Here is a 24,867-nt window from a genome sequence, read left to right on the forward strand (position 1 = left end):
AAACCAGCATGGTGCTGGCACACACAAAAACCACTGATCAGTGGGACAGAATAGAGGACCCAGTGCACCTACAGCCACCTGATGTTGACCAAGATGCTAAACACAGTGTTGAGAAAAGAAAAACATGAACTTTAAACAGTGATGTCGGGAAACCTAGGTATCTCCGTGTAGAAGAATGAAACTGACCTGTTCTCTCAACCTTCACACAAACCAATTCCAACTCGATCAAAACCCGAGAAGTTAGGTCTGAAGCTGAAGAAGGAGTAGCAGCAAGTGGACGTTCGTGAAATTCAGACGCCTCTGTACTGCAGAAGGAACTGTTCATTGACTGGCAGGGCAGTCTGCAGAATTCGAAAGAGTCTCTGCCAGATGTAGTCACAGCATTAGTGTCTATAATGTATGAGGAACTCAAAAAGTTCAACACCAGTCTAACCCTATTGTTATAGCTGTGGGTTCTGTTCTTTTGTTCTCCGCCCGCTGTTTTTCTCGCTGACTTTCAGCGGGCCTGGAAAGTTCAGACCTGCAGCAGGTCACCGTGCATTCTTGCCAGCAGCAAACCACTGAACTGAGAACAGGACCCCCGTTGAAGGAATCAGAGAAAGAACTGGAAGAGCTTGAAGGGGCTCGAGACCCCATATGAACAACAATGCCAACCAACCAGAGCTTCCAGGGACTAAGCCACTACCCAAAGACTATACATGGACTCCAACTGCATAGGTAGCAATGAATAGCCTAGTAAGATCATCAGTGGAAGGGGAAGCCCTTGGTCCTGCTGAGACTGAACCCCCAGTCAACGTGATTGTTGGGGGGAGGGTGGCAATGGGGGGAGGATGGGGAGGGGAACACCCATAAAGAAGGGGAGTAGGAGGGATTAGGGGGATGTTGGCCTGTAAACTGGGAAAGGGAATAACACTCGAAATGTAAATAAGAAATACTCAAGTTAATAAAAAAAAGAAAAAAGAAAAAAAAAGTTCAACACCGATAAAACAACTCTGTTCCTTACGTGAGCTAAGAAACAGTTCTAAGAGGTACAAATGGCTAAGGAATATTTTTTAAAGTGTTAGCTGTCAGAGAAATCCAACTTAAAATTACTTTGAAAGGGGTTGGGGATTTAGCTCAGTGGTAGAGTGCTTGCTAGGCAAGTTTGATTCACTGCTGTGGGAATCAGCATAGCTATCCCTCAGAAAACTAGGAATAGATCTGTCTACCTTATGACCCAATGATGCCACTCCTGAGCACATACCCAAAAGACTATTTCCTGCTATGGACATGCATGCCCACCCACAGTAGCTAGAACATGGAAACAACCTAGATGTCTATTAATTGATGAGTGGCAATGCAGTGTGGTACCTATATGCAGTGTGCTGCCCATATGCAGTGTGGTCCCTGTATACGTGTGGTCCCTGTATACAGTGTGGTGCCCGTATACAGTATGGTACCTATATACAATATGGTACCTATATACTGTAGAATTTTATTTGACCATAAAGAAAAAATGACATTGAGGAATCGAGCTGGGTTCCTTGCAAGAGAAGTCAGTGCTCTTAACCCTGGCCCCAACCTGAGCTCTTGTGTCAGCTTCTCACTGCTGGGTCATGCCCGCCGGCAGTGGCATTCTTACCCGGAAGTGCTTTCTAAGGATGGCATCGCTGTTTGGGACACTTGTGTGTTTTCACAGGAGTTTTAGGATAGATTGATTAGATAGAGGGTGTGTGGGTGTGTGTGTGTGTGTGTGTGTGTGTGTGTGTGTGTGTGTGTGTGTGTGTAATTCTATCAATTCTGTTCCATTAGAGAATAGTGTGTGTGTGTGTGTGTGTGTGTGTGTGTGTGTATAATTCTATCAATTCTGTTCCATTAGAGAATAGTGTGTGTGTGTGTGTGTGTGTGTGTGTGATTCTATCAATTCTGTTCCATTAGAGAATAGTGTGTGTGTGTGTGTGTGTGTGTGTGTGTGTGTGTGTGTGTGTGTGTGTATAATTCTATCAATTCTGTTCCATTAGAGAATAGTAGCATAAATGTTGTGGGGATAACCAACAACCTTCCAGACTTTCCTTTGGGTTTAAGGCCTGTTCCACAGGAGGAAACACATGGTGTCTGGTACTGAAAATCTGGCCAAGAACCTTTTGTTGGGGAGGTCATCAGACATGAAGGCTGAAACTAATACTATGATTTTGCTAAGCAGATATAGCACCAGACAGCCCTCTGAATGTGTTTCTTTCTACACACGGATGAGTGCGAATTCCACCAGAGAAATTTCCTTGCGCAGTTAATGGTGGCTAATGCAGAAATGCACAAGGGGTCAAAGGGCAGAGAAGACATAGGAAATATTTAACCCCCACCCCCAAAGCTTGGGGACTAACATGGAAGGAGCAAGAAGACTGTAAGGGCCAGATGTTAGGGGTGACCGGAGCAAACACAGCGTCTTCCGGACAGGACAGGTCCTCCCTGGACACTTGTGAACTCAGGCAGCTGTAGACGTCCACACAGTCAACAGTCTAGCACAGGATGGGAAGGAGTTCATGAGCCCCTAGCTAAGGAACTATGACCATCGATAGCTTCTGGGGTAGGGAAAGTCAGTTTTCTTTAAGGCTGTAGCTCCTGGTAAACTGACCATGCTCCGGTAGGTGTCCCCAATGTCCAGAAGTACAGACACAGGATACTTGGAGTCAATGGGTTATTAAACTTTAAAAAAAAGATACAAATGTAAAATGGAGCAGGGAGGTATAGGGATTGATCTCAGAGGAATTAAGGGGGAAGAATTGGGTGTGAATGTGATCAAAATATATTTTATGAAACTCTCCAAAAAATTAATAAACATATTTATTTTGTAAAAAGCTGAGTTGCTCTGGGGATTTGAGATCTGGAGAACAACCAGAAGTCGGACGGAGTTGCGGAGAAGAGAACACCCAGACACTGACAAGAAAGGGCACAGGCAGCAGCAGCAGCAGGCTCGGCTCAGGCAGGTAGATAGATACACAAGTCTAGCCTCTCCTTGCTGGCTAGGAGCTGATCGCATCAGCTGACCATCATCCTGCGTTGCCTAGTGTTGAGCCTGAGGGCAGCCAGTAGATCAACCTCTCTCTGGAGCCACCTACCTGTCGCTGCTGAAGAGTCACTCAGGTTCCAGGAATATACGTGATCCACAACACAGCTGCATTCCTACAGCAGGGTGACTAATACCCCAGAGCTTTTGAAAGCAAGAAGACAAGTCCTCTGCCTGAAATGATCCCAGCTTCTGATTGATTCCCACACTCTCAGAGGCCTTGGGAGGCTCCCCCCACCCCAAAGCTGAAACATTAGTAGCCCCTGGGGGTACCATCTGAGGAGTCTCAGGAAGGTGAGAAAATCTGCTCAGTTTACAGACTGCAAACTTGAGTGTGGCCAGCAGAGGCCTCTGGTATGCAAGGCAGCTGTAAGGTAAAGAGGGGGTTGGGATTTAGCTCAGTGGTAGAGCACTTGCCTAGCAAGCGCAAGGCCCTGGGTTCGGTCCCCAGCTCCAAAAAAAAAAAAAAAAAAAAAAAAAAAAAAAAAGAAATCAGAATGGTCTCAAATCACCTGGAGAAATACTTCAAAGTCTTAGAAAAATAAGAACGGTGTTCTCCAAGAGGCCCAACAAGCAGCTGACCAAGACTGACACGAATATTTACACCCAACCAATGGACTGAAGTTGGGGACCCCAGAGGTCAAATTAGGGAAAGGCTGGAAGAAGCTGAGGAGGGCGACCCCATAGGGTGACCAGCAGGCTCAACTGACCTGGACCCCTGAGAGCTCTCAGACAGTGAGCCAACGGGGCAGCTACACCAGATGATATGAGGCCCCCGACACACACACAGCAGAGGACGGCCTGGTCTGCCTCAGGAAAGAAGATGAGCCAAGCCTGCAGTGACTTGAGCCCCAGAGAGGGGGTGGGGAGGCCTGGCAGAGGGGCAAGGGAGCATCCTCTCTGCATTGGGGGGGAGGGCAGTGGGGGGGAAGGAGAGTGGGGGGAATGAAGGATGGGATGAGGAACTGTGGGAGGGAAGACCGGGAGGGGGATTACGATTGGACTGTAAAAAAAATAAAAGTAATAAAAAGAAAAAAAGCAATAGGTAACAAAAGAAATAAATGAAGGATAGACTAGATAGATAGACAGATACATACATACATACATACATACATACATACATACATACATACTAGATAGGTAGATAGATAGTAGATAGGTGATAGATAGATAGATAGATAGATAGATAGATAGATAGATAGATAGATAAGGTAGACAGACAGACAGACAGACAGAATGATCAGGGAAGAAATTAATAAAATGGAGACTGAAGGAACAGTACATACACTCAATCGAACAAAGACCCTAAAAACTCCACCAGAAAAGTCTTAGAACTGATCGTTTTTCTTTTTCTTTTTGGAAAAAAAAATCATATGATATATTCTGATCAATTTCTTCTCCCTCAACTCCTCAAAGATCCTTCCCACCTCCCACCCACTCAACTCCATGGCCTTTCTTTCTCTTTCTCTCTTTAGAAAACAAGCAAACAAACAGTAACAACAACAACAACCAAAACAATGTTTAATGAGGAAAAAACCAAACACACAGAAACAAAACCCACAAAAACACAATGATGACTTTCAGCAAAGTGGTAAAATACAAAATTCTTCTACAAAGGTCCAGAGCTTTCCTATAATGACAATAAGAAAGCTTCAGAGAAACCATTTAGGGCAGTGGCTCTCATCCTTCTTGATGCTGCAACACTTTAATACAGTTCCTCAGGTTGTGGTGACCCCAACCATAAAACTATTTCATAACTACAATTTTGCACTTGGGTGACCCCTGGAAAAGGGACATTCAACCATCAGAGAGTTGCAATCCACAGGTTGAGAACCACTTATGGAGGAGAGGTCCTATTCAAATAGTGTAATAGAAAGTAGGTATAACCCTAATACAAGGACAGAAGTCTTCTCAATAAAAACTGGAAGATACTGAAGAAAGAAATTGGAAAGGACACAGCAGACAAGAAGGCCTCCCACGCTCATGTATTGGCAGAATTAATACTATTAAAATGGCTGTGTTACAAAAAGCAAGTGCAGATTTAACATAGCCTCGTCAAAATGGCAATGGGATTCTTCACAGAATGATTTTTTTTTTAAATCCTAAAACTCCTGTGAAAACACACAAGTCTCTCAAACGGCGATGCCATCCTTAGAAAACACTTCCGGGTAAGAATGCCACTGCCGGCGGGCATGACCCAGCACTGAGAAGCTGACACAAGAGCTCAGGTCGGGGCCAGGGTTAAGAGCACTGACCTCTTGCAAGGAGCCCAGCTCAATTCCCAGCACCCACTTGCAGCTAACAACCATGTGTAACTCCAAGACCCCATCTCATACCCCAAGGAGACTCATGCGTGTTCTCGCTGACTGCTTCCAGAAGATTGTAAAACTGGGAGTACTGGGGGACGGAGCAGTGGCTCAGCAGTTAAGAGCACCAGCTGCTCTCGCAGGGAACCTGGGTTAGGTTTCCAGTACCTTCATGGCAAGCCACGGGATTTGCAACTCCAGTTCCAGGGAATCTGACAACATCTTTAGGCCTCCAGGACAACAGGCATGCACATGGTACATACACATATATACAGGTCGACGCTTATACATAAACATTAAATAAAAATAAATACTTCTTTTTTAAAAAAAACTTTGGGTTTTCCCATGAATAGTTGGGGGAAAAAAAAACCAAAGGCCTGGAAGCCATTTAGGCATGAACTTTTCTATCTAGGAAGGTTTTTTTTTTGTTTTTGTTTTTGTTTTTTATCCACAAGTTCAATTTATTTAATAAGTACAAAGCTATTTGATTTTTCTGGTGTTTTTTCCCCTAGTTTTCTCAGCTTTGCGTGAGTTGTTTGGATACAATTTTATGATGGTAAAATTAAGTTTAGAAGAAATCCACAAAGTTGCTTGGACTATCGTCTTGTTTTCTGTGTTGTAGGCAGAATTTAGGCTAACGCCACCTCGTTGTCATTACTAGTATCATTTATTTGTGTCTTCTGATTTTTTTTCTCGTCAGCCTCGTCCGGTCCTTTGCAGTAAATAACCCTTATCAGTCATAGGAGACCAGTGACTTCAAATCCTCCCTACATGCTAATTTTCATGTCTTTAGTTAATAAAAAACAAAAGAGTCAAGTCTAACCTCTGGTAGGTGTGAATTTTGGCTTTAATTTAGCTTATTCTTAGGGACGAGGTGGTGGGTAACTTAGCACCTGGTCATTGGCCATCTTTCGGGAAATACCTGTTCATGGTTTTTGTTTTGTTTTGTTTTTGTTTTTGCCAATTTTTTTTAAATGGTTTACTTTGGATTTTAATGTCAACTTGCCACACCTTAGGTCATCTGCAAAGGAAGCCTTAGCTGAAGAATTGTCCTGATTGACTTAACATGTGGGAAGACATGATCTAAGTCTGGGGCATCCTTCAGTGTCTGAAGAAAGACGGTTCCGGGTTTGCTTGCTGGCCTTCCCTCGCCCTGAGTTGTTTGCCCTGTTGTTGCTTGTTAGGCTGGAACCCCTGCTTACCCCTGCACAAGCTGGGAAGCCCACCCCCAACCCCTCCCAGACAGAGAAAACTTGCCCATCTGCTTGGAGAAAGCCCCAGGCTAATAAGTCATCACTCCCAGTCTCTGCGTTTCCGGCAATCCACCCAAGAATGCCCGCCCAGGGGCTTCGTGTTTTACCACAGTCCCAGCTCCTAGCTGGCACGTCATCACTCCTCGCCTAAGGTCTAGAACATGCCCTTGCTGAGCCGAGATGCTTACCTCCTCCTGTGAGATCAGTGAACCAGATGGAGAGGTGCCTCCTAGCAAACCGGCATTTATCTGTTTTTAATCTGGTTGAATCTGGCTTATCTTTGCGTCACTGATGGAGAGAAAGAAACCTATTATTGCTCCTGACGGTCCCTTCACTGATATCAGTTCCAATATTTCCAGGCTTCTATCATTGACTGAGACTCTCCCGGAAGATTCTAGGTCTTATGTGCCAGACTGGGACTGCTGAGACAGCCAGATCCATGGACTTAACTACTAGCTTGTCGGCCTCCCCAGGGTGACAGCTACTGTGGCGTTACTCTGACTGATGAGGGTTAAATAATTACTGGGTTCACAATCACTCAGTGTGAGAAAATTATTGTTACTATTGTAACATAAGCCAGTTAGTAATATATGTAATTACATATAATATATCATATACATATGGATTCTGTTCCTGTAGACAATGCTGACTAATATGAATTGAACAAAACAGCAGCATAGGACACGTCAGAGTGTCCAAGGTGCTAAGCAGGCTGCTGTGCAACTTAAACCAAAGTTTTGTTCCCATTGTTCATCGCAGCAACGGAAAACCAACTAGGACAGAAATCAGTACCAAGAGTGGGGTCGCTGTGATGGACCTGACCATATGGCTTTTGTGCCTTGGACTTTTTTGGGGAGAGAGGTAGAAGATTTTGGAGTTTTGGGACAGAGAGCCGTGGAGTACTTGAAACTTGATAAGCTATTGTGGGAACTTGAAATCAGCACCAATATAATGTAGATATGGAAAGGTGGCTTGTCAAGTTCTAGAAGGAAGCTTGAGCATCCCCTGGAGACTCTGTCAGGCCCCTTTGTGTGATATATCTGAATCTAGAGTCGGGAAGTAAAACTTGTGCTTTACCAGGACAAGAGATTCTGACCAGCTGAAGCTGAGGGATTCCTGCAGTCCCTCCCACCTCCTCCCTAACTCCGGGCTCCTTAGCACACACAGGCAAGGGAGAAGAGCAACATGTTCTTTTATTGATGCAAGTACATCCAGTCACACCACAACTGACATCCTGCATATGGTACAGCTTTATATCAGAGATCAACTCCAAATACCAAAACATCGAATGGAGCATGTATCAAATCGGGGCGGTAAAATAGCAATGTAGACACTTTCTCAAGAAGATACTGGAACCAGTGACCCCTGAAGCACACATGGACTGAAGGCTCTTAACACATGTACAGAAAATGCTCGAACATTATATTCCAAATATATATTCTCAAGCTTCCAGCCTCTCTCTCAAAGACACAAACAAATCGATATGTACCATCCATCAATATACAACCTGTACCAGCTAGAAGGTCTGAAAAGTGCAAACACACTGTGACAATACAGTGTAGCTACTCGGCTCCCCAAGGCTGAGGGTGGCCACTTCGCCCACCTCCCGATGGCCTGGCCAGCCATCTCCAGGCTGTCTAACGAAGCTCTGGGAATGGGACCAACCATTCCACACTGGGCCTCTTGACCGGCAGCTCCCACCCAAGCCAAGCAAGTCAGTGTAGATATTCCAGCTGTCTGAGGGACAGAGCCATCCCACCCTTGATCCGTAAGACCCAGGGTCCACGCCAGGAAGTCAGACAGGAAAGATGAACCCCAATTCCCTGTTTGGATCAGAAGTACACTGCTCTGTGTTGGGCAGTTTAATCCGGAAGTGCTCCGGGTGGTGGAGGCTGCCTGGCTGATAGTTTCAGATTACCCATGGGGGGAGGGGGCTCCTACACAGGGAGGGGAGGCTGTGTGCCACACACCCATTTTTCTTTTCCTTCTCTTTGTGTAGCAGCTTCAGGCACAGCTTTGCCATCCTCGAGTCTGCTTTGTGCGCTCTCCCTTGCAGCGCCTCCGCGCCCAGAAGACTGACAGCACTACAATGCTCTCCCGAGATCGTCACAGCATTTTTTTTTTTAAACCTCTTCTAAAACACAATTGAAGAACGATTTGCCAAACATATTCTCACAGAAAATATGCTGTCAGGCGTCCCCTTGCCCCTCCCAACCCCATAAATCCCTGAAAAAGGAAAATGAAAATGTAAACTTTGGAAAGCCCTATGGAAAGGTTCCCTTCCAGAAGTGTGCACACCAGACAGCCTGGCCCCTCCAGCCCTTCCTGTGGGAACCTGGTGGCCCAGGCTGCTGAGGGTGGGCTCCTTGTGGCACAGGACAGAGTTGGCTTCAGTTCCAACAATGGAACAGGAAGACTGGACCCCCAGTACCCTCTAAGGCACTAACCCCAACATCAGAGACACTGGCTGGAGAGGCGTCCGAGCAGGCAGGGCTCACATTGGTTTTGGTTGGGTTATTTTAAATTTTCTTTATAGGATGTTAATCATCAAAAGTAGAAAATAAAAATCTACATTTCATTAGAATAAGATGTTACCATGGTTACCATCTCCCATGATACTCTTTCCCGCCCCTCCCCAAAACAGGGCCCTGCCCCGTTTAAAATAAATAACAACAACAACAGAAAAAAGAGAGGACTGTGTAAGCGCCGAAGGCTGATGCGTGAGATAATTACGGTTTTCTTGGTCATAAAAGTTATATACAAAATGGACCCCAGCCAGTGAGGCCTCGCCACTCTTATCCTATACCCATCACAACTTCAACGTGATTCGTGTTTTATCCTTCATCTGGCATCCGAAGGCTGCGTCCTCAGGCTCTGTTTAGGAGAGTAGTCCTGCAGGTGGACAGAAGGGGCTGCCTCAGGCTCCTCTGAGCAGGCAGAGGGCAAGCCCATATCTCTGTGAGGAGAAAGCCCAGCCCAGCCCAGTCTTCAGCATCTTATCAAACCAGCCATTGGGAGGGCCAGATCTGTTTCTGCCACACCCACCCTCTCCCTCCTCAGCTCAGGTGTACCTGGCCCACCCTACCCTCTCCCTCCCCAGACTCAGGTATACCTGGCCCACTCCACCCTCTCTCTCCCCAGCTCAGGTGTACCTGGCCCACCCTACCCTCTACCCTCTCCCTCCCCAGGCTCAGGTGTACCTGGCCCACCCTACCCTCTCCCTCCCCAGGCTCAGGTGTGCCTGGCCCACCCCACCCTCTCCCTCCCCAGGCTCAGGTGTACCTGGCCCACCCCACCCTCTCCCTCTCCAGCTCAGGTGAACCTGGCCCTCCCACCCTCTCCCTCCCCAGACTCAGGTGTACCTGGCCCACCCCACCTTCTCCCTCCCCAGGCTCAGGTGTACCTGGCCCACTACCCTCTCCCTCCCCAGCTCAGGTGTACCTGGCCCACCCTACCCTCTCCCTCCCCAGGCTCAGGTGTACCTGGCATGTCCTACCTGAGTGCCTTCCAGCTGTCCTTCTCCATGTGATTCTCAGGACCTTCACTTTCAAAGGAGGCGATGAAGAGAGCTGAGGAGGAGAGCCCCTGAGAGCCAGCACCCCCATAGGTGGGTTGCCCTTCCAGGGTCACAGGGGGCCCAGGACAAGAGGACCAGGAGCTCTAACTAGGCCCTGACTGACTTCTCGGGCCACCTCAAAAGGTCAATGAGCCCCGGTGGGCAGGGAACAGTTGTGCTCCTGGGGAGATGAGTGAGCTGTCAAAGACACGCCCTTACCTTCCTCGCTGTAGATGGGCGCCGTGAGGAGGTAACTCTGAATCTTCTTGTCCTTCTCAAAGGGACACTCTACCCGTGTCCACGTCATGAACTCATGGATCTGTCTGGAGATTTCCCAAAATTTCTGAAAGGACAAAAACACCAACGGTAGGTTCACCTGAACGAACAAACTTAAAGCCTCTGAGTTAGATGCTGTAGCTGTCTGCTGCTTACGTCGTTAGGCCCAGAAGGAGGAAGACGAGCGTGCCGACCTGGCTGCCACTATGGCAGCTCGTAGAGCATCAGAGATGGCAGAAATTCCTGAGGCCACTCTGTCTTGCAACCCTGCACAGGCAATTAGGCTATGGCAGGGCCTGTCTCTCTCCTGCACAGGGGACCCAGAAGGCCCCTCTGTCACTCCAGCCTGAGGCACTCCCCAGTCACACCCAGCACGGGAGCGACCAGAAGAACAAGCCACAGGCTTCTTTACCAGGGCACTGGTATGAATGCACAGTATCCACCTTCAATGTTAATGTGCCTACGCTTCCCACGGTACACTTGCTCTGTTCTCCAGTTTCTCTGGAATCCTGCTCCAGTCCTTTCTTTACCTAAGCCCCTCTTCACCCCCAAGTCCCTAAGGATGGCTTCTCCTCTGCCTCCTTAGTGGAGTCAGCACTGGGACCCTGGATAAATGCAGACCCTGTGGTAACAAGCTCCGAGATCTGCTGTCCCCACCAGAAAGACAGGAGCTGCACCTTAGGACTGAGTGAACAGCAGCCCTTCCTGGTTCATCTGGTCCTGAAGGACCTTCTAGAGCTCAGGCGGGACTTGGACACTAACCCCCTGCTACAAAGCCACTGTCTGGTGGCCATAGCGCTACAGGAAAGCTCTGGCTGCCCCACCCACGCTGGCACCTCAAGGGGCTGGGCTCACTTTGAAGTTAATGTGCCCACTGGGCAGGTGGTTGGTGTGGATTTTGTGCAGAAAGTAGATGTCCTTAACGAAGAGGTTGAACACAGGTATGACAATCTTCTCGCGACTGCTGTTGGCTGTCTGGGACCTCTGCGTCGCCCCCTGCAGGGCTGTGCGGTAGTTGCAGAAGTTGCTGGAGGGGTCCATGTGGTGCTGCAGGCACAGGGAAGATGGAGTGAGGATTGCCCTGCGGACTGTGAGACAGCAACGGAGAGGGCACAGTCCTAGGGGCCCAGCAGTCAGCAGGGGGAGGAAAGGCCCAAAGCCCCCCCCCCAAGCCCCCAGGACTTGGAGACCTATACAGGAGCGGTACAGCCCTGAGTACCCTGCTGGGTCCTTGGTCCTTCCTTTAAAGCAGTGTTTCTCAACCTGTAGGTCGTGACCCCTTTGGGGGTCAACTGACCCTTTTACAGGAGTTGCCTAAGACCATCAGAAAACACAGGTGTTTCCATTAAATTCATAACAGTAGCAAAATTACAGTTATGAAGAAGCAATGGAACCGTTTTATGGCTGGGGTCACCACAGCATGAGGAACTGTGTTAAAGGGTTGTAGCATCGGGAAGGTCGAGAAGTGCTGCTCTAGAGCCTTCCTTTGCTCCACTTCTCAAACCAACACCACTCAGGCCTTGCCCGCTCCATGAGGCATAACTACCCGTGTTTTCTAAACACAAAGTAGCCTGAGACCAAATACATCTATGCAGAGCTTCAGATGACCTGTCTGCCAGCCCCTGGGGACATAGGTGGCCCGGAATCGGGAGACGGTGACTGCTCGGTGGCCGGCATCACTCGGTTCAAGCTCTTGCTATCACTCACTTTAGGAGTTGAATCCCAAGCAACAGGGCCAAGGAGAGCTCGAGTGTCCAGCACCAATGAGGCCAGCCCCATTTGCATAACCGTGACAGGAAAGATCCCACCCCCTGCTGCCCGGGACCCTCTGGACAGCAGGAGATGGGGGAGGGTCAGACACCAGTACCTCCAAGACATCAAACTTGGCTGTCTTGACTTTGGACCACGTTTTCTTCAGCCGTGCCACTGGACTGAGGTTCATGCCAGCTAGAGGGACATGGGCAGAGGTCAGGCCATGGGGGAATGGGTGACAGAAACGGCCCCACCTGTGCCTGAACACTCACATATGATGGCCATCATGGAGTTGAAGTTCCCAATATTGAAACACTCTCGGGCCACATCAATGAAGAACTCCAGCATCCGGGTCCGGTGTTTCTTCTTTACCACCTGGAAACAGTGGTCTGCCTCAGCATGGAACCGCCAAGGGGCCACTGGGCAAAGACTGCAGGGAGGGCATTGGACCTAACTGCCAAACGCCTGGGGCTGCATCTTCTGGGGCTATATAATGTGTGTGTATCTTGCGTGTGTGTGTGTGTGTGTGTGTGTGTGTGCCTGGGTGTGTGTGTGTGTGTCTGTATGTGTGTGTGCCTGTGTGTGTGTGTGCCTGTGTGTGCCTGTGTGGTGTGTGTGTGTGTGTGTGTGTGTGCCTGTGTGGGTGTGTGTGTGTGTGTGCCTGTGTGTGTGTGTGTGGTGTGTGCCTGTGTGTGTGCCTGTGTGGTGTGTGTGCCTGTGTGTGTGTGTGGTGTGTGCCTGTGTGGAGTGTGTGTGCCTGTGTGGTGTGTGCCTGTGAGTGTGTGTGCCTGTGTGTGTGTGTGGTGTGTGCCTGTGTGTGTGCCTGTGTGTGTGTGTGTGTGTGCCTGTGTGTGTGTGTGTGGTGTGTGCCTGTGTGAGTGTGTGTGTGTGCCTGTGTGGGTGTGTGTGTGTGTGTGCCTGTGTGGTGTGTGTGTGCCTGTGTGTGTGTTTGCCTGTGTGGTGTGTGTGTGTGTGTGCCTGTGTGTGTGTGTGTGTGTGTGTGTGTGTGTGTGCCTGTGTGTGTGTCTGTATGTCTGTCTGTGTGTATCCTAACACTGCTCCATCTTCATCCACTGCCTCACAGACTGAGAACAATGAAATTAATTAGCTCAGTAGCTGTGGACACAAGGAGAGCACTCCAGAGATGGGGACTTGGATATCGTTGTTGTATCTATGAGTCGGCTGGCAGGAGCAGGCTGAGATCCTGGTAGTGGACACCATGTGCATTTACTTGAGTTCTGTGGGGGCAGGAGTCAGCCTTGCAGAGATGGTCGGGGAGGCTGGCTTACCCAGGTCTGCTATGGCAGAAACTTACCCGGCACACCTCTGTAGCCACGAGCATGCTCAAGCAGTTGAACCAGTTGTCATAGGCTTCTAAACTGTAGGTCTTAGTCATGTCTCCTCGGCACTAGAGGGACAAAGCGTGTCACAGGGAGCCCTGGGGACCCTGCTTGAACAAGCCAGTTACCATGGTTAGCCAAGTCTCAAGGCCAAAGCTTGGCGTGGACCATGCCTACATGTTCCTCAGCCGTTCTGACAGACTAACTCATCGGTCCAAACTGGCTTCTCCCATGATGCACCGCTCTGTATAGTTGTCACTAAGCTCCATGCTAAGTCCCTGAAAGGCCACAGCCACACCTATTGGGTGGCACATCCAGTACTCGAAAGTGCATATCGCATACTAGGTAAGGCCCAGCCTATGTTGGGGTGCAAGTGCCGGGCTCAGCTAGACCAGCTACCAGCCATGCCTCCCAGAGTGTCCACACGTACCCTGTGATTGTCCAAGGAGTCCATGTGGCTGATGATCTGCATCAGGTCCTCAGGGCGGATACTGTTGACCCGCTCCTTCAACAGGGGACAACAAGGAGAGAGGTCGGAGCTTCAAGGGAGTGTGACAGAGGCCCGTGCTACCCTCCCCCTTCCACTCACACAAGGACGCCACATTCTTACAGACCCAGCGCCAGACAGAAGTACCCATTGCTCCGGTGGATAAATACACAACTGACTGCAACAGTTAAGGCCAGAGCTAGCAAGCCAGCTTCCCTAGCACGGCCCAGACTGACCAGCAGAGAGGCATCCTTGCAGCACCACCGCCTAAGCAATGCCAAGTGTGGCCCGACCCCACTCCATACAATGCGGGAGCATGCAGCAGCACTGACCAGTTCGATGTGAGTCAGCTGCTGGGCCAGCACCAGGGGGTCGCTACACACACCCAGGATGTCTTTCTGGGCGGCTGGTGGCTTGGCCTTAAGGACAGGCCCTTTGTCCACAACTGGTGACCGGAGCTTCTCCCGCAGCTCTTGGAGCTGACTTCGGGCAGCCAGGGACAGCAGCAGACTTTGTATCATTTGGGTAATGGCTTTCTTCACTGTGCCGTTCTCCTGTGAGGGTCAGGGCTGCATCAGGTGCTGGAGAAGATTGACAACAAGGCCACCACCACCACCACACAAGAGCCCCATCTCAAGTCTAGAGCTATACCTGACCTTCAACTCTGACCCACCTATCCAGACCTAAGTACACCTTTAGGCCCAGAGCGGCTCCCTGGGACTGCAGAAAAGGAAGGGTATAGCGGACTGTCCTGCCAGCGGAGGGGGCAGAAGGAAGGGCTAGAGCTTGGTTCATGGGTCTGGAAAGCAACTTTCCCAGAGGTTGTCAGGATAGTTGCTGAAGACACCCCAAGAAGGGTTTTCTCCCTGGGTGGGGTATCCTAGGCTCACTGGCCTCTCAAGAATCTCTCTCCAGGCTTCCCTACCCAGCAAACAGGAGCTGCTAAGCACAGGGTTCTCCACCCTGGGGAGAGGCCATGCAGCTTCTCAACTTCTGTTTCTGCCAAGGCCAAGGCAAGTCTGGGAGCAGGGAAGAGCAGACAGATAGATCCTACAAAGGCATGGGGGTGCCACAGGCAGGGGCAGAGCCATGGCAATTGTTAGGATGACACAGATTCATCTTGCCCATTGCTGGCCTTGCTAAGCTATTGCCTGTGCATGCTACCCTCTTGGAAGTCCCAAGGAAAGAGACTATATATGAGGATATCCCTGTAGAAACTGTCCCCCAATAAAACACCCAAGCAGCCTGGCCAAGGACCAAGAGAGGACCTCACCTCATCACACTGAGTGACGCGGTGTGCGATGGCCTTGAGCTCCGCCATGGCCTTCTCATCCTGGAAGTCGTAAGGGAAGGCCTCCGTCCACTCCTTCAACAGTTGCACAATCTTGGTAGAGAAGGACTTCAGCTTGGCCTGGGACAGTGCGGGATGTGCGAGACCCCCCAAGTCAGAGGAGACCATACAACGCCAACAGTAAGAGGTTGAGAGCTTGCCCCTTACTTTAGCGCCATGCCCTCCCCAGGGCCTGTGCTGGGCACACAGCCCCCGTGTGCACGTGAGGTGCTGCTGTGGCTACACCAGAGTGTGTGGCCCGCATTTGCCTCTTACTTCCCTGAAGTGGACTTTTTCACTTAAATTCACTTTCAAAAACAAAACGCACTACCACCACGACAGAAAACAATTCTACTTGCAATGGTTAAACATGGCCCATTAAAAAGCACCCAGCCAAGAAGGATCACAGTAGACGCAAAACTGCTCTGCCCCTCTCTGCCAAAGGCGAGTTTGGCAGGTACTGGGAGGAGGTACAGCCCTGAGGAGGAAGCCAAACACAGGGCTACAGGGCTGGGTTCCGGGGTGGGGTGGCTGGTATGCTGGGGAAGGCTGTTTATTCTGCTCAAAATGCCTGGGTAGCCTCTGCCTCAGGGAGGAAATCAGAGAAACTCAAGAGACTCAACTGTGCCCACACAGGCCAAAGCCCTCTGGCACCGCCATGACTACTTCCAGGCCCTAATTGGTTTAGCATCATCGCCGCTGCCCAAACCAAACCATAGTGTCTGCTTCAAGATCCCTACTGCAGTGAGGACCCACTCTCCTCAGACCCAGCCTGCAGGCTCATGAGACCTCGCCCGGCTCAGCCTAGCCTAGCACCTGGCCTGGACACTGGGGCCAGCGGATACTGGCCCAGGCATCTGACCTCCAGGGCATCAGAGTAATGGTGGCTTCCTGCCCAAATGTCTCAATCCTGAAGGACCACTGGGACTACCGAACGTGCCTATGTGAGCAGTTGCTATCCTAAAGGCACAGCCCCCACAAAGGTAGCAGTGACTGAAGTGACTTAGACCCTCCTCTGGTGCCTTTGCTGTATAACCTCATTTCAGGGAACCTGGCACTGATAGGAAGCCAGCTGTCTGTGGGCCCTCGCCCCGGGGAGGGTACAAGCCTGGCACCAGCTCTAAATCCCAGCAGCTGAGTTCTAGTGTTGCACCTTTAGGCCTGAGCGGCCACTCCTCAGGGGTGCTGCAGGGCAGAGCAGCTCTGCCTGTACCGGGCCTCCAGGCTGACCCACTCGTACCCTGCCCACCTTCTCTATTCACCACCCCTCTTCAACCTAGAAGACAAAGGACCATCACCCCTTCAGTGGCTTACCTTCTCGGGCCCAGCCTCTAGCTGTTGCCTCTGCTCCAGGCAGATCTGCCCTACTCGAGCCAGAAGGTCATGAGGGGGCATGAAGACCCGTGAACTCAGGAGAAACGTGAAGATGTATGTCCGCTGGAGGAAGGAGAGAGGGTGGATGGTGACCAGAGCATTCCCGTGGGTGTGCCTGGCTGTACTTGGCCCGGCTTCTCTGCCTACACGTGTACAACCTTGTTTCTTTCTATCGCTAGGTCTGCACACTTAAGAGGCACGGCTCTGTTGGAATTCTCCAGTACCCTCTGTCCTGCCCCAAAATGGGGGAGAGTGGCCCTCCAGGCCTGTTGCCAGGTTGCTTAGGTGACAACCTGTGACCAATGGTTCTCATGACTTGTGTCTTCCATGAGTCTGTTCTTACAAGATCTTCATAGGCTCCTGCCCATGGGGAGGTGGCACTGCAGGTTGGAGTCCTCTGAGGGATTCTATCCCGCTTGGGCCTGGGTCTACCCCCATTTGGCTGATGTAAGCTGGGCAGCCTAGGTCCCTAGGCCCCTTCTCCAAAGTCACAGGACAGGAATTTACTTGCTCCAATCTGAGGCCAGCTGGGCTTAGTCAGCAGAGGGTGCACGCGGCCTGAAGCAGGACATGTTCGTGTCACAGGGGTGTGCAAGGCTACGGGAGGTAGCCCTCCCTGTGACACTAGGTGTTCCTCTGACCCTGCAAACTTCCTGTGACCTGTCCTGGGGTGAACAGTGTCAGTGCTCAGACACCCCATATGATTGTAATGAAGAGCATATTAGGGTCACATCCTGGGCTCTTAGCTCCACTCCACAAGCAGTAGAGATCTTCTGGAATGTTCTTACGGTTTGCTCAGCAGTTGTACAAGGAGGGAAGATCAGAAACTCTGAAGACCACCCAATGCTCTGCCGGACACCCCGCTCTACTTCCTGACCTGCTGCCCCATCCTGGGAACCTGTAAGGGGCATCCCAGGGCACAACGTTCTGAGAACTAGCTGAGTAGTAGCAGGCTAGAATCCTCTGTGATAGCCCATCCGGGGCTCTTTCCTTGCTTTGGTTCAAGATCACGGATTCATAGCAGTTGGGGCTAAGGGACTGTGGCCCTGCCATGGGTTTCTTCTGGACCTAGGCTTCCTCTGTCCCAGTCTCTCACCACCCATTCTGTACCACCAGAACTATAGTCAGCCCTAACTAGTCCTTGACAGGGCGTATAGAATGGATGGAGGGAAGGAAGGAAGGACAGAGAAGGCTTGTCCTCCCGGAGCCCAGGGAGGGCAAAGGTGCCTTCCTAGACAGAGAAGCCAAGTGCCCAAAGAGAGGCTGGAGAGATGGCTCAGAGCCATCAGAGGTGGAAGGAGAGCCAAACGTGACAAGAGACTGCCTTCTCTGTTCCCAGAATGCCCGATGCCATCTTGAGGTGAGGAAGAAGGCTTTGGACATGCAGGGAAAGGCTCCCGAATCCCCATGCCTCAGAGAAGGGGTGGCTCTTCTTCCCTGGGAATCCATGCTTCTCAGCTCAGGATGAGCTCTAGGAAGTAATCTGGGCTACCAGGTCACAGGACTCTGATGCTGGCCTTCCCTTCCTCCAGGGGCGGGACCTGTGTATACCTCTGTTTCCGATGTGTGCTCCCTAATTTTATCTACTTGGGGCAGAGGGAAGTTAGTTCAGCTTTTATGTGCACAGTAGAAGGTTGAAGGCCCAGCAGGCAGTACTGGCCCTGCCACCCACCCATCCCTCCCCGCTCTGTCTAACTCTATAGCCCCATCTGGGCCTCCCTTCTCTCCCAGAAGCAGGCCTTCTTTGGAGCCCAGATTTCCCCTCCCTTTTACTTGCCACTGCTCCAGCTCCCTCAGGTCTTAGCCACTCACATCAGGATAATAGTCCACCGTCGGGACCAGGTGCTCCATCAAGGCCTCCAAGGACCCGGAAGTGAGGCGTCCATCTTGAAAAATGAGGTCCTTGGAGCCGCTGCTGGCCCCACCTCCTCTTTCCCCCATGCCAGGCTGCACCGGTCTGTTACAGTTGGGCCCAAGGATGCCGGAGAAGACCACAGATGTCTGGGGCATAGCTTCCTGGGAAAGAAGAACGAGGGTATAAGATATATCCCAGGTGGCAATATATCTATGTGCATGCACGGCTGACTAGAAGCCCCAAGGAGTGGAGCTTGGGCAGCTTGGTGCTCCCCCCGACACTGCAGCTCTGATGAGAATTTCTTTACCACCTGCTCCTTGCATGCTAGATCTCACTCCAGAGGCCCTCACTCAGTGTAGGTTCTCCGTACCCCAATCACAGGCCTCCTGGGATTGTACCCAGCAGGAGGCTAAACTCAAGAGCAAGTAGAGGAGTCTGTGGTCAAGACAGCTGAAGTGACGGAGGGTAGATGATAGATATGTGTAACTGTTGATCACTAGCTATGCGACTCCTGAGGAGAGCCAAGGAACTCCCACAGGGCAGCAGAGGCCAGCTTCTGAGGCTGATGCATGGAGAGGTTAAGGGATTAGCAGGGGCAGTAATCTGAGGGTTGGGCTAATCTGTGTATGCTGACGCTGACAGTGACAATGATGATGTAAGAGCTTGGAGTCTGCTCTAAGCAGAGGAGCTAAGAGATACAGCAAGAGAGGCGTTTGGAAGATGGTTATTTGGTTTCGATGGTTCACTGGGAAGGCTTGTCTGGCCAAGTAACAGCAGATGAGGGGGGATGGAACTGACCTTGGATACTTTGAAGAGCTGTCAAGCCTGCACCATGTACCATCACAACACAGAGTAACAGACAGGGTCTAGGGAACATTTGTAACTGGCATCTGGACAGTGAATTGGTGCTAAAGCAGGCAGGGCTGCATCCTGGTGGAACTGCATCCTGGGACTGCCTACTCTGGATGGCTGAGAGAGAAACCTGCGGTTTCCTTGTAATTCTTAGAAAAAAAAATCATTTGCTGTGAGTATGGGAACTCAAGAAAACTCCCAAAACAAGCAGAGAGGAGCCCATACTGTAATGTACCCCTTAAAGTTCAGGTAGTCAGCAGCCCCACGGCTGGGGTTAGGTACACGAGTTAGGTACACAATATTTTCAGACACAGCCTGGCTCTGCTGCATCAGAAACACAGGGGCGAGCTGGATCCTTTGCCCCAGGAAGTTTGCCAGGGATCTCTACATCAAGCCTGCAAGCCCCTGACTTAAGAAAAAGCCTTCAGTTTTCAGACCACAAAACTGAGGTAGACTTCGAGAAAAGAAATCCTAAGACTACCAAGAGCAGTCTGAGTGCTCCATCTCCAGGAAGCCTCCCTGCCCTCTTCTTCAGCCAACCCCCAAGGCCAGAAGAGGCTGTACATTGACTCTTGGGTCCTTCCACAGGCCCAGCACGGTACTTGGTGACCAACTTCACAGTCAGACAACACTGGTTGGTTGTGGTGGGCTCTTGTCACCCACAGTGGTCCTGCTGGTCTTCAAGTCTCACAGAGGCTAGGGTGGAGCTCATGTTCACATGGTTCTGAACATTCAAAAGGTGACTGACAGATAGAAAAGCCTTGGCTAATAGCACCTCCACATTCCACACCACTGGAGTTTTATCTCTACAGAGCCAGTAGGGCTCTGGACAGGTGTTACTGACAGTAAGGGCAAGGGCAGGATCTGCTCTAACTTCCCACTAACTCATATGGCCTCTGTCGAGTCCCTTGCGAAGGCTGCCATATTCAGTCTGCTGGGAGAACCAAGGCCAGGTGGAGGCCGCATGGGTCTCAATATTCTGTGATTCTGCTGCTACACAGGGGACAGCGAGGTTTGCTACCTTCGAGGAGAGAGGCCTGCAGAACCAGTAGGAGTCCTTGGGGCAGGCACAGTTCCCCAAAGGCTACCCCACCGTGAGAATCTGAAGTCTGCAGGAATCACTTGGAGGGGACACAGGGCAAAAGCTAACACTTAGTGTTGTAAATGACAGTAAGTGGTAGCACCGAGTCATCCCATCGACTCTGTACTGGCATTCTACTCTTCCCTGAAAGCTCACACAGAGGTCAAGTCACAGCTACCGGTCTCACAGACAAGGGGAGGCCAGGATGCAGCAAAGGCAGGAGGAGAAAGGCTTGAGTTGGGAACCTCGGGGCAGTGGAAGTGTTGCTTCCGAAGTCTGCTAGGAAGCCGAAACAATAAAGTGTCAGCGCTAGGCCCCCATCACCTGCACCGCAGATGCCACTGATTGGTGTCACTTACATGTCACATGTGCACCAATGACACAGGGCGTCCACCCTGCAAGGATTCTCTGTGAATAGTAAATGTGGTTGCTGGCACCTAGTCTTGTCAAAATTCAAGATCTTGTTCCGGGCCTGGATCACCGAGAACCTGCCCCTGACCAAGACACAGGGGTGTCTCTTGTGCAGGCAAACAGAAGGCCAGGGAATCTGTACCCAGCCTCCTGCACATTCCAGCCTCCAATGTCTTGTGCCAGCTAAATGAGGTTCCCACCACTGTGGCTATACATAGCAGAGACGTCTCAAAGCCACCCTACTCAGCTCTCAAGCCATCCGGGGACAAACTTGGCACTGGCATTTTCTGAAGTTGTCCAGGTGCAAAGGAGCATCAGGAAGTCCCCTGCAAGGCAGACCCAGACCCCCAGTGAGGCTGCAACCATTCCAGAGGACGCAGGAAGTCCCCCAGGCCAGCCAGAGGGACTAGGATAGCCCACTCCCCCGGAGTGGGCTGCTTTCTGAGGCCCATCTTTTCCTCTGCCCTTAATCCAAAAGAAGTTATACTGGGCCACACTGCAGTCCTTACATGCATGGGGAACAGGCTGTACCTAGCCGGCTTTACAGCTCCTCCCCCCTTCCTCTCTATTCAAGCAAGAAAACAAGCGCCTTCTAATTACAGACCTAATCAACTCCGTAAAGCACCTTGCAGCCAGACATCCAAGTGACTCACTGTCTCCTTGCTGACAGTCGCTAAAGCTTTTTCGATTCCCACATCAAGCCGGGTGACATGAGGGCAGGTCCAGGGATCCAGGCTGCAGGGCTACCAGAAGGGTCTCTCCTGCCCAGAGGGAAGGAACTGGTTTCGACACCTGGGTTTATCTAGCTCTGTGGAGCCACCACTGAGGAAGGTAACCTCCCAACGTGGGCAGAGTTCTCCTGGTGAGGCTGGGTGAGCAGACCATACCCTGTGCCTTTGGAACTACAGAGACCTTCAGGGTGGGGGCTGCCTAGCAGAAGTGAGGAAAGAAGCCACTGACATGGATGAGCTGCAGGCTGGCCAACTGGCCAGAGACAAGACAGCCAAATGGAGCAGGTCTAGGAGCTTCCTGTCACTACCCTGTTGCCTCTTCCCAGCTCCCCTGCCACTACCTCTGCACAGCCTTTTTCTTCCCTCAAGGCTCGACCTCGGTGCCTGCTCAGTGGTCTCCTGCTCCTTCCTGGTCAAGAAGCAGCTCGTGGGGGCCTTGCCGCCAGACCCATGCGTGCTGCCCCTCCTGGGCCCAGCAAGGAAGGCACTGCCTTGGGATGGTGTCTCGGTCAGGTCTACACCCCACCTCTGACCATCCAGCCCCCATTTCCCTAAGCTTTCTCCTGTCACTGCAGGTCCTAGGCCCAGGACATGGGAGAGAGAGCTTGGCCTATGGATTCAAGAATATGTTCTCCGTCTCCACATCTGTGATAAAACCTCTGGGCCCTGTCACCTCTAGCCTCTCCACGCCTGTTCCCTCAGACCTAACCAGGCGGGTTTCTTATTCCTCCTCCCAGTAGGGTCATGTGGGGCTAAGTCAGAAGATGAAAAGGAGAATGTGTGTGTTCCCGGGGCAGTACCAGATATGGCCACGTGACCTGTGATGTGTTCACTGGTTCTTCCTGATTCTGACCATGGCCTCTGACCTAAGGCCACAGAGCCATCTGTACACACCGAAGCTCTCGCTGAGGCAGGGGACTAGCACACCCATTCTGGCATGTGCATACCAGAGTCTGGGGTGGCTACAGGTGAGGCCAAGGAATGTCTAAGCCTCTTATGCAGTGACCAGTAAGGAAGCTCCGCCCCTCACTCCAGTTAGTCAAGCACTTCAAGGAGCTCTGTCAAAGACACCCTGTGGTGTGCAAACATTCTCCCATCTCTGCACGAGGCCTGATGCTCCCCCGGGACCACACTCCCCAATGGAGCGCTCACACACAGGCCTCTGCTTCAGCTCTGGGGATCTGGGCCTGGAAGAGAGCAGTCCTTGTTCCTCTCCCGTGCCCTTCCAACATCCGGAACAGGGAGGGTGAGGAGCCGCACACCTAGCACACCTAGCACACCTAGCACACCTAGCACACCTAGCACACCTAGCACACCTAGCACACCTAGCACACCTAGCACACCTAGCACACCTAGCACACCTAGCACATCTAGCACACCTAGCACACCTAGCGGAGAGCCAGCTTCCCCCAGCTGTTGATGGGAGTAATCATTGCGTCTTTGTAAACCTCGGGACCCCCGCAGCCGCAGACTGCAGCACGGCCAGCCGACCGCGGGAAGTGTAGTAGTGGGGTACATAAAGGATGGCTTCAAGCTCAGAACAAGCCCAGTGAGATGTGAGCCGGGCAGGCTGCAGTACAGGGAAGGAATAATGACCCCGGAGATGCTTCCGGCAGGTATGTGCCAGAGCACAGCACAACCCCAGTGGCAGGCAGCCAGGGCAGAGAGACTCTGGACCTGACAGAGCCGAGAGAGTCAGAGCGTTAGCAGTTTGTCTACAGCTGCAGGATACCCTGCGGAAGGACAAGGCGGTCAACAGATCGTGAAGAAGGTCCCCTCTTCCAGTCCCGGCAGAGATTTTAGTGCTCTTCTGGCTCCAAGAGCACAGACCTAGCTGGCTGAGATAAAATACCGAGCAACAGGGCTGAAATGAGAACGGGCTTGCTTTAACTCGCGGTTAACAGTTCTGTCTATCTTGGTGGGAAGGCTTATAAGCAGGGGCCTGAGGCAACAGGTCACACTGCGTCCACAGTGGAGAAGCTGTGTTTGGAGAACACTGCCCTCTACTTATAAACTCTAGATGGGCTAAGCGACTCTGCCCCCTCGGGGGAGTTCTGGAACTGAGATTGGCTGCTGCAATGGAGACCCAAGGGTCCAGACCAGAGGCACCGCCTTACCTCACTACATGCTGTGTGGGGCTTCTTCATATCCACTCTTGGATGTGAACGGCCTGGGTCATTCTGCTGTCCTTTCTTTCCCTCTCTTGTGTGCTTTTCCTGCTTCCTCTACTAAGGATACCCATGGAGGACAAGAGCTAGGTAGAGTGGGGAGGCCTGGGTGTGGTTTGGCCTCCAGAGGTCTCATTAAAGACTTAGCCCCTGGCTGCTAACAATCGGCCTAGTGGGACCCAGGGGAAGCAGAGTTGCTGACTTCAGGACAGAGTCAAGTCACTGCAGGCTGCCCCCCTCACTCCTGTCCCGGAGTCTGCACCCCACCCTGTGACTGTATGCATGCTTTGGGGATATTCTCAGGAAACACGCCCTTATTGTTATCCCGTCGGCCTTTAACTTGATACCTCAGAGGCTCTAGACAGTAAGTTTGGGAATGGGGTAAGCAGAGTGAAGCTCTAAATGATTAGCTGGGACCAGAGCATTTTCCTTCAGGAGATGGGAACAGCAGGGGGTATAGAGAGGGGCAGTGAAGCCTGTTCCAAAGGACAGCTCTGGATCCTGGAACTTCTGAGGCCCAGCTGCCTGCTTCTAACACTGACTTTCTCTAGCAGGTTCCTTCCCAAGAAGAGGCAAGGGTCAGCAGTCTTCCCAGTACACCTCATCCCAAGTGTCTTTTATAAAGTGCAACTCTCCATCCCAGAGACACTAGGGGGAGAACTGTGGATGCCCTTAAACACAGCCAACCCCATCTCAGCAGAGAGTAGGGCAATGGCCTAAGAAGGAACCAGTTTTACCTGCAGCTGGTAATCAAGAGTCAGGCATCCTCTCTACAACTCTGAAGGAAAGAACTGTCACGAGGGGGGGCGGGGGATCGCCAAGCGCATTCGGAATTCCAGGGCCCTTCCCAGATTCGAGTCTGTGGTTCTAGAAAATTCTAAGAAATGTAGAAGTAGCTCTCAGCCAACCTCGTTGAATTTTTAAATCCTATTACTAGAAATCAGAGGAAGCCATGGGCTGGGCGTCAAAGTAACTGGACTCACATAAAACTGGCTCTCCTATAGCACAGAAGGATGCTCCTTTCTCAGATAAGGACAGAGAGCCCTGGCCCT

At 51.2% G+C, this 24,867-nt stretch overlaps 1 protein-coding gene across 1 annotated transcript in view; it reads right to left on the minus strand.

The window, feature by feature from the left end:
• Positions 1 to 7,777: 7,777 nt before the first annotated feature.
• The window catches only part of Rasgef1a (RasGEF domain family member 1A), an 81,378-nt gene continuing 64,288 nt past the window's right edge, over positions 7,778 to 24,867 (minus strand). Inside the window, exons 2-13 of the mRNA XM_032905828.1 lie at positions 18,530 to 18,733; positions 16,658 to 16,780; positions 15,287 to 15,424; positions 14,346 to 14,567; positions 13,957 to 14,031; positions 13,502 to 13,594; positions 12,459 to 12,561; positions 12,302 to 12,381; positions 11,290 to 11,481; positions 10,378 to 10,501; positions 10,099 to 10,171; positions 7,778 to 9,494 (exon numbers count right to left, since the gene is read on the minus strand). Of these exons, the coding sequence (XP_032761719.1) occupies positions 9,470 to 9,494; positions 10,099 to 10,171; positions 10,378 to 10,501; positions 11,290 to 11,481; positions 12,302 to 12,381; positions 12,459 to 12,561; positions 13,502 to 13,594; positions 13,957 to 14,031; positions 14,346 to 14,567; positions 15,287 to 15,424; positions 16,658 to 16,780; positions 18,530 to 18,727 (1,446 nt within the window). The 5' untranslated portion in view covers positions 18,728 to 18,733 and the 3' untranslated portion in view covers positions 7,778 to 9,469. The remainder of the gene's footprint in view (positions 9,495 to 10,098; positions 10,172 to 10,377; positions 10,502 to 11,289; positions 11,482 to 12,301; positions 12,382 to 12,458; positions 12,562 to 13,501; positions 13,595 to 13,956; positions 14,032 to 14,345; positions 14,568 to 15,286; positions 15,425 to 16,657; positions 16,781 to 18,529; positions 18,734 to 24,867) is intronic.

This window comes from Rattus rattus, chromosome 6 (assembly GCF_011064425.1).
Source record: "Rattus rattus isolate New Zealand chromosome 6, Rrattus_CSIRO_v1, whole genome shotgun sequence".
In the NCBI taxonomy this organism is placed as follows: domain Eukaryota; kingdom Metazoa; phylum Chordata; class Mammalia; order Rodentia; family Muridae; genus Rattus; species Rattus rattus.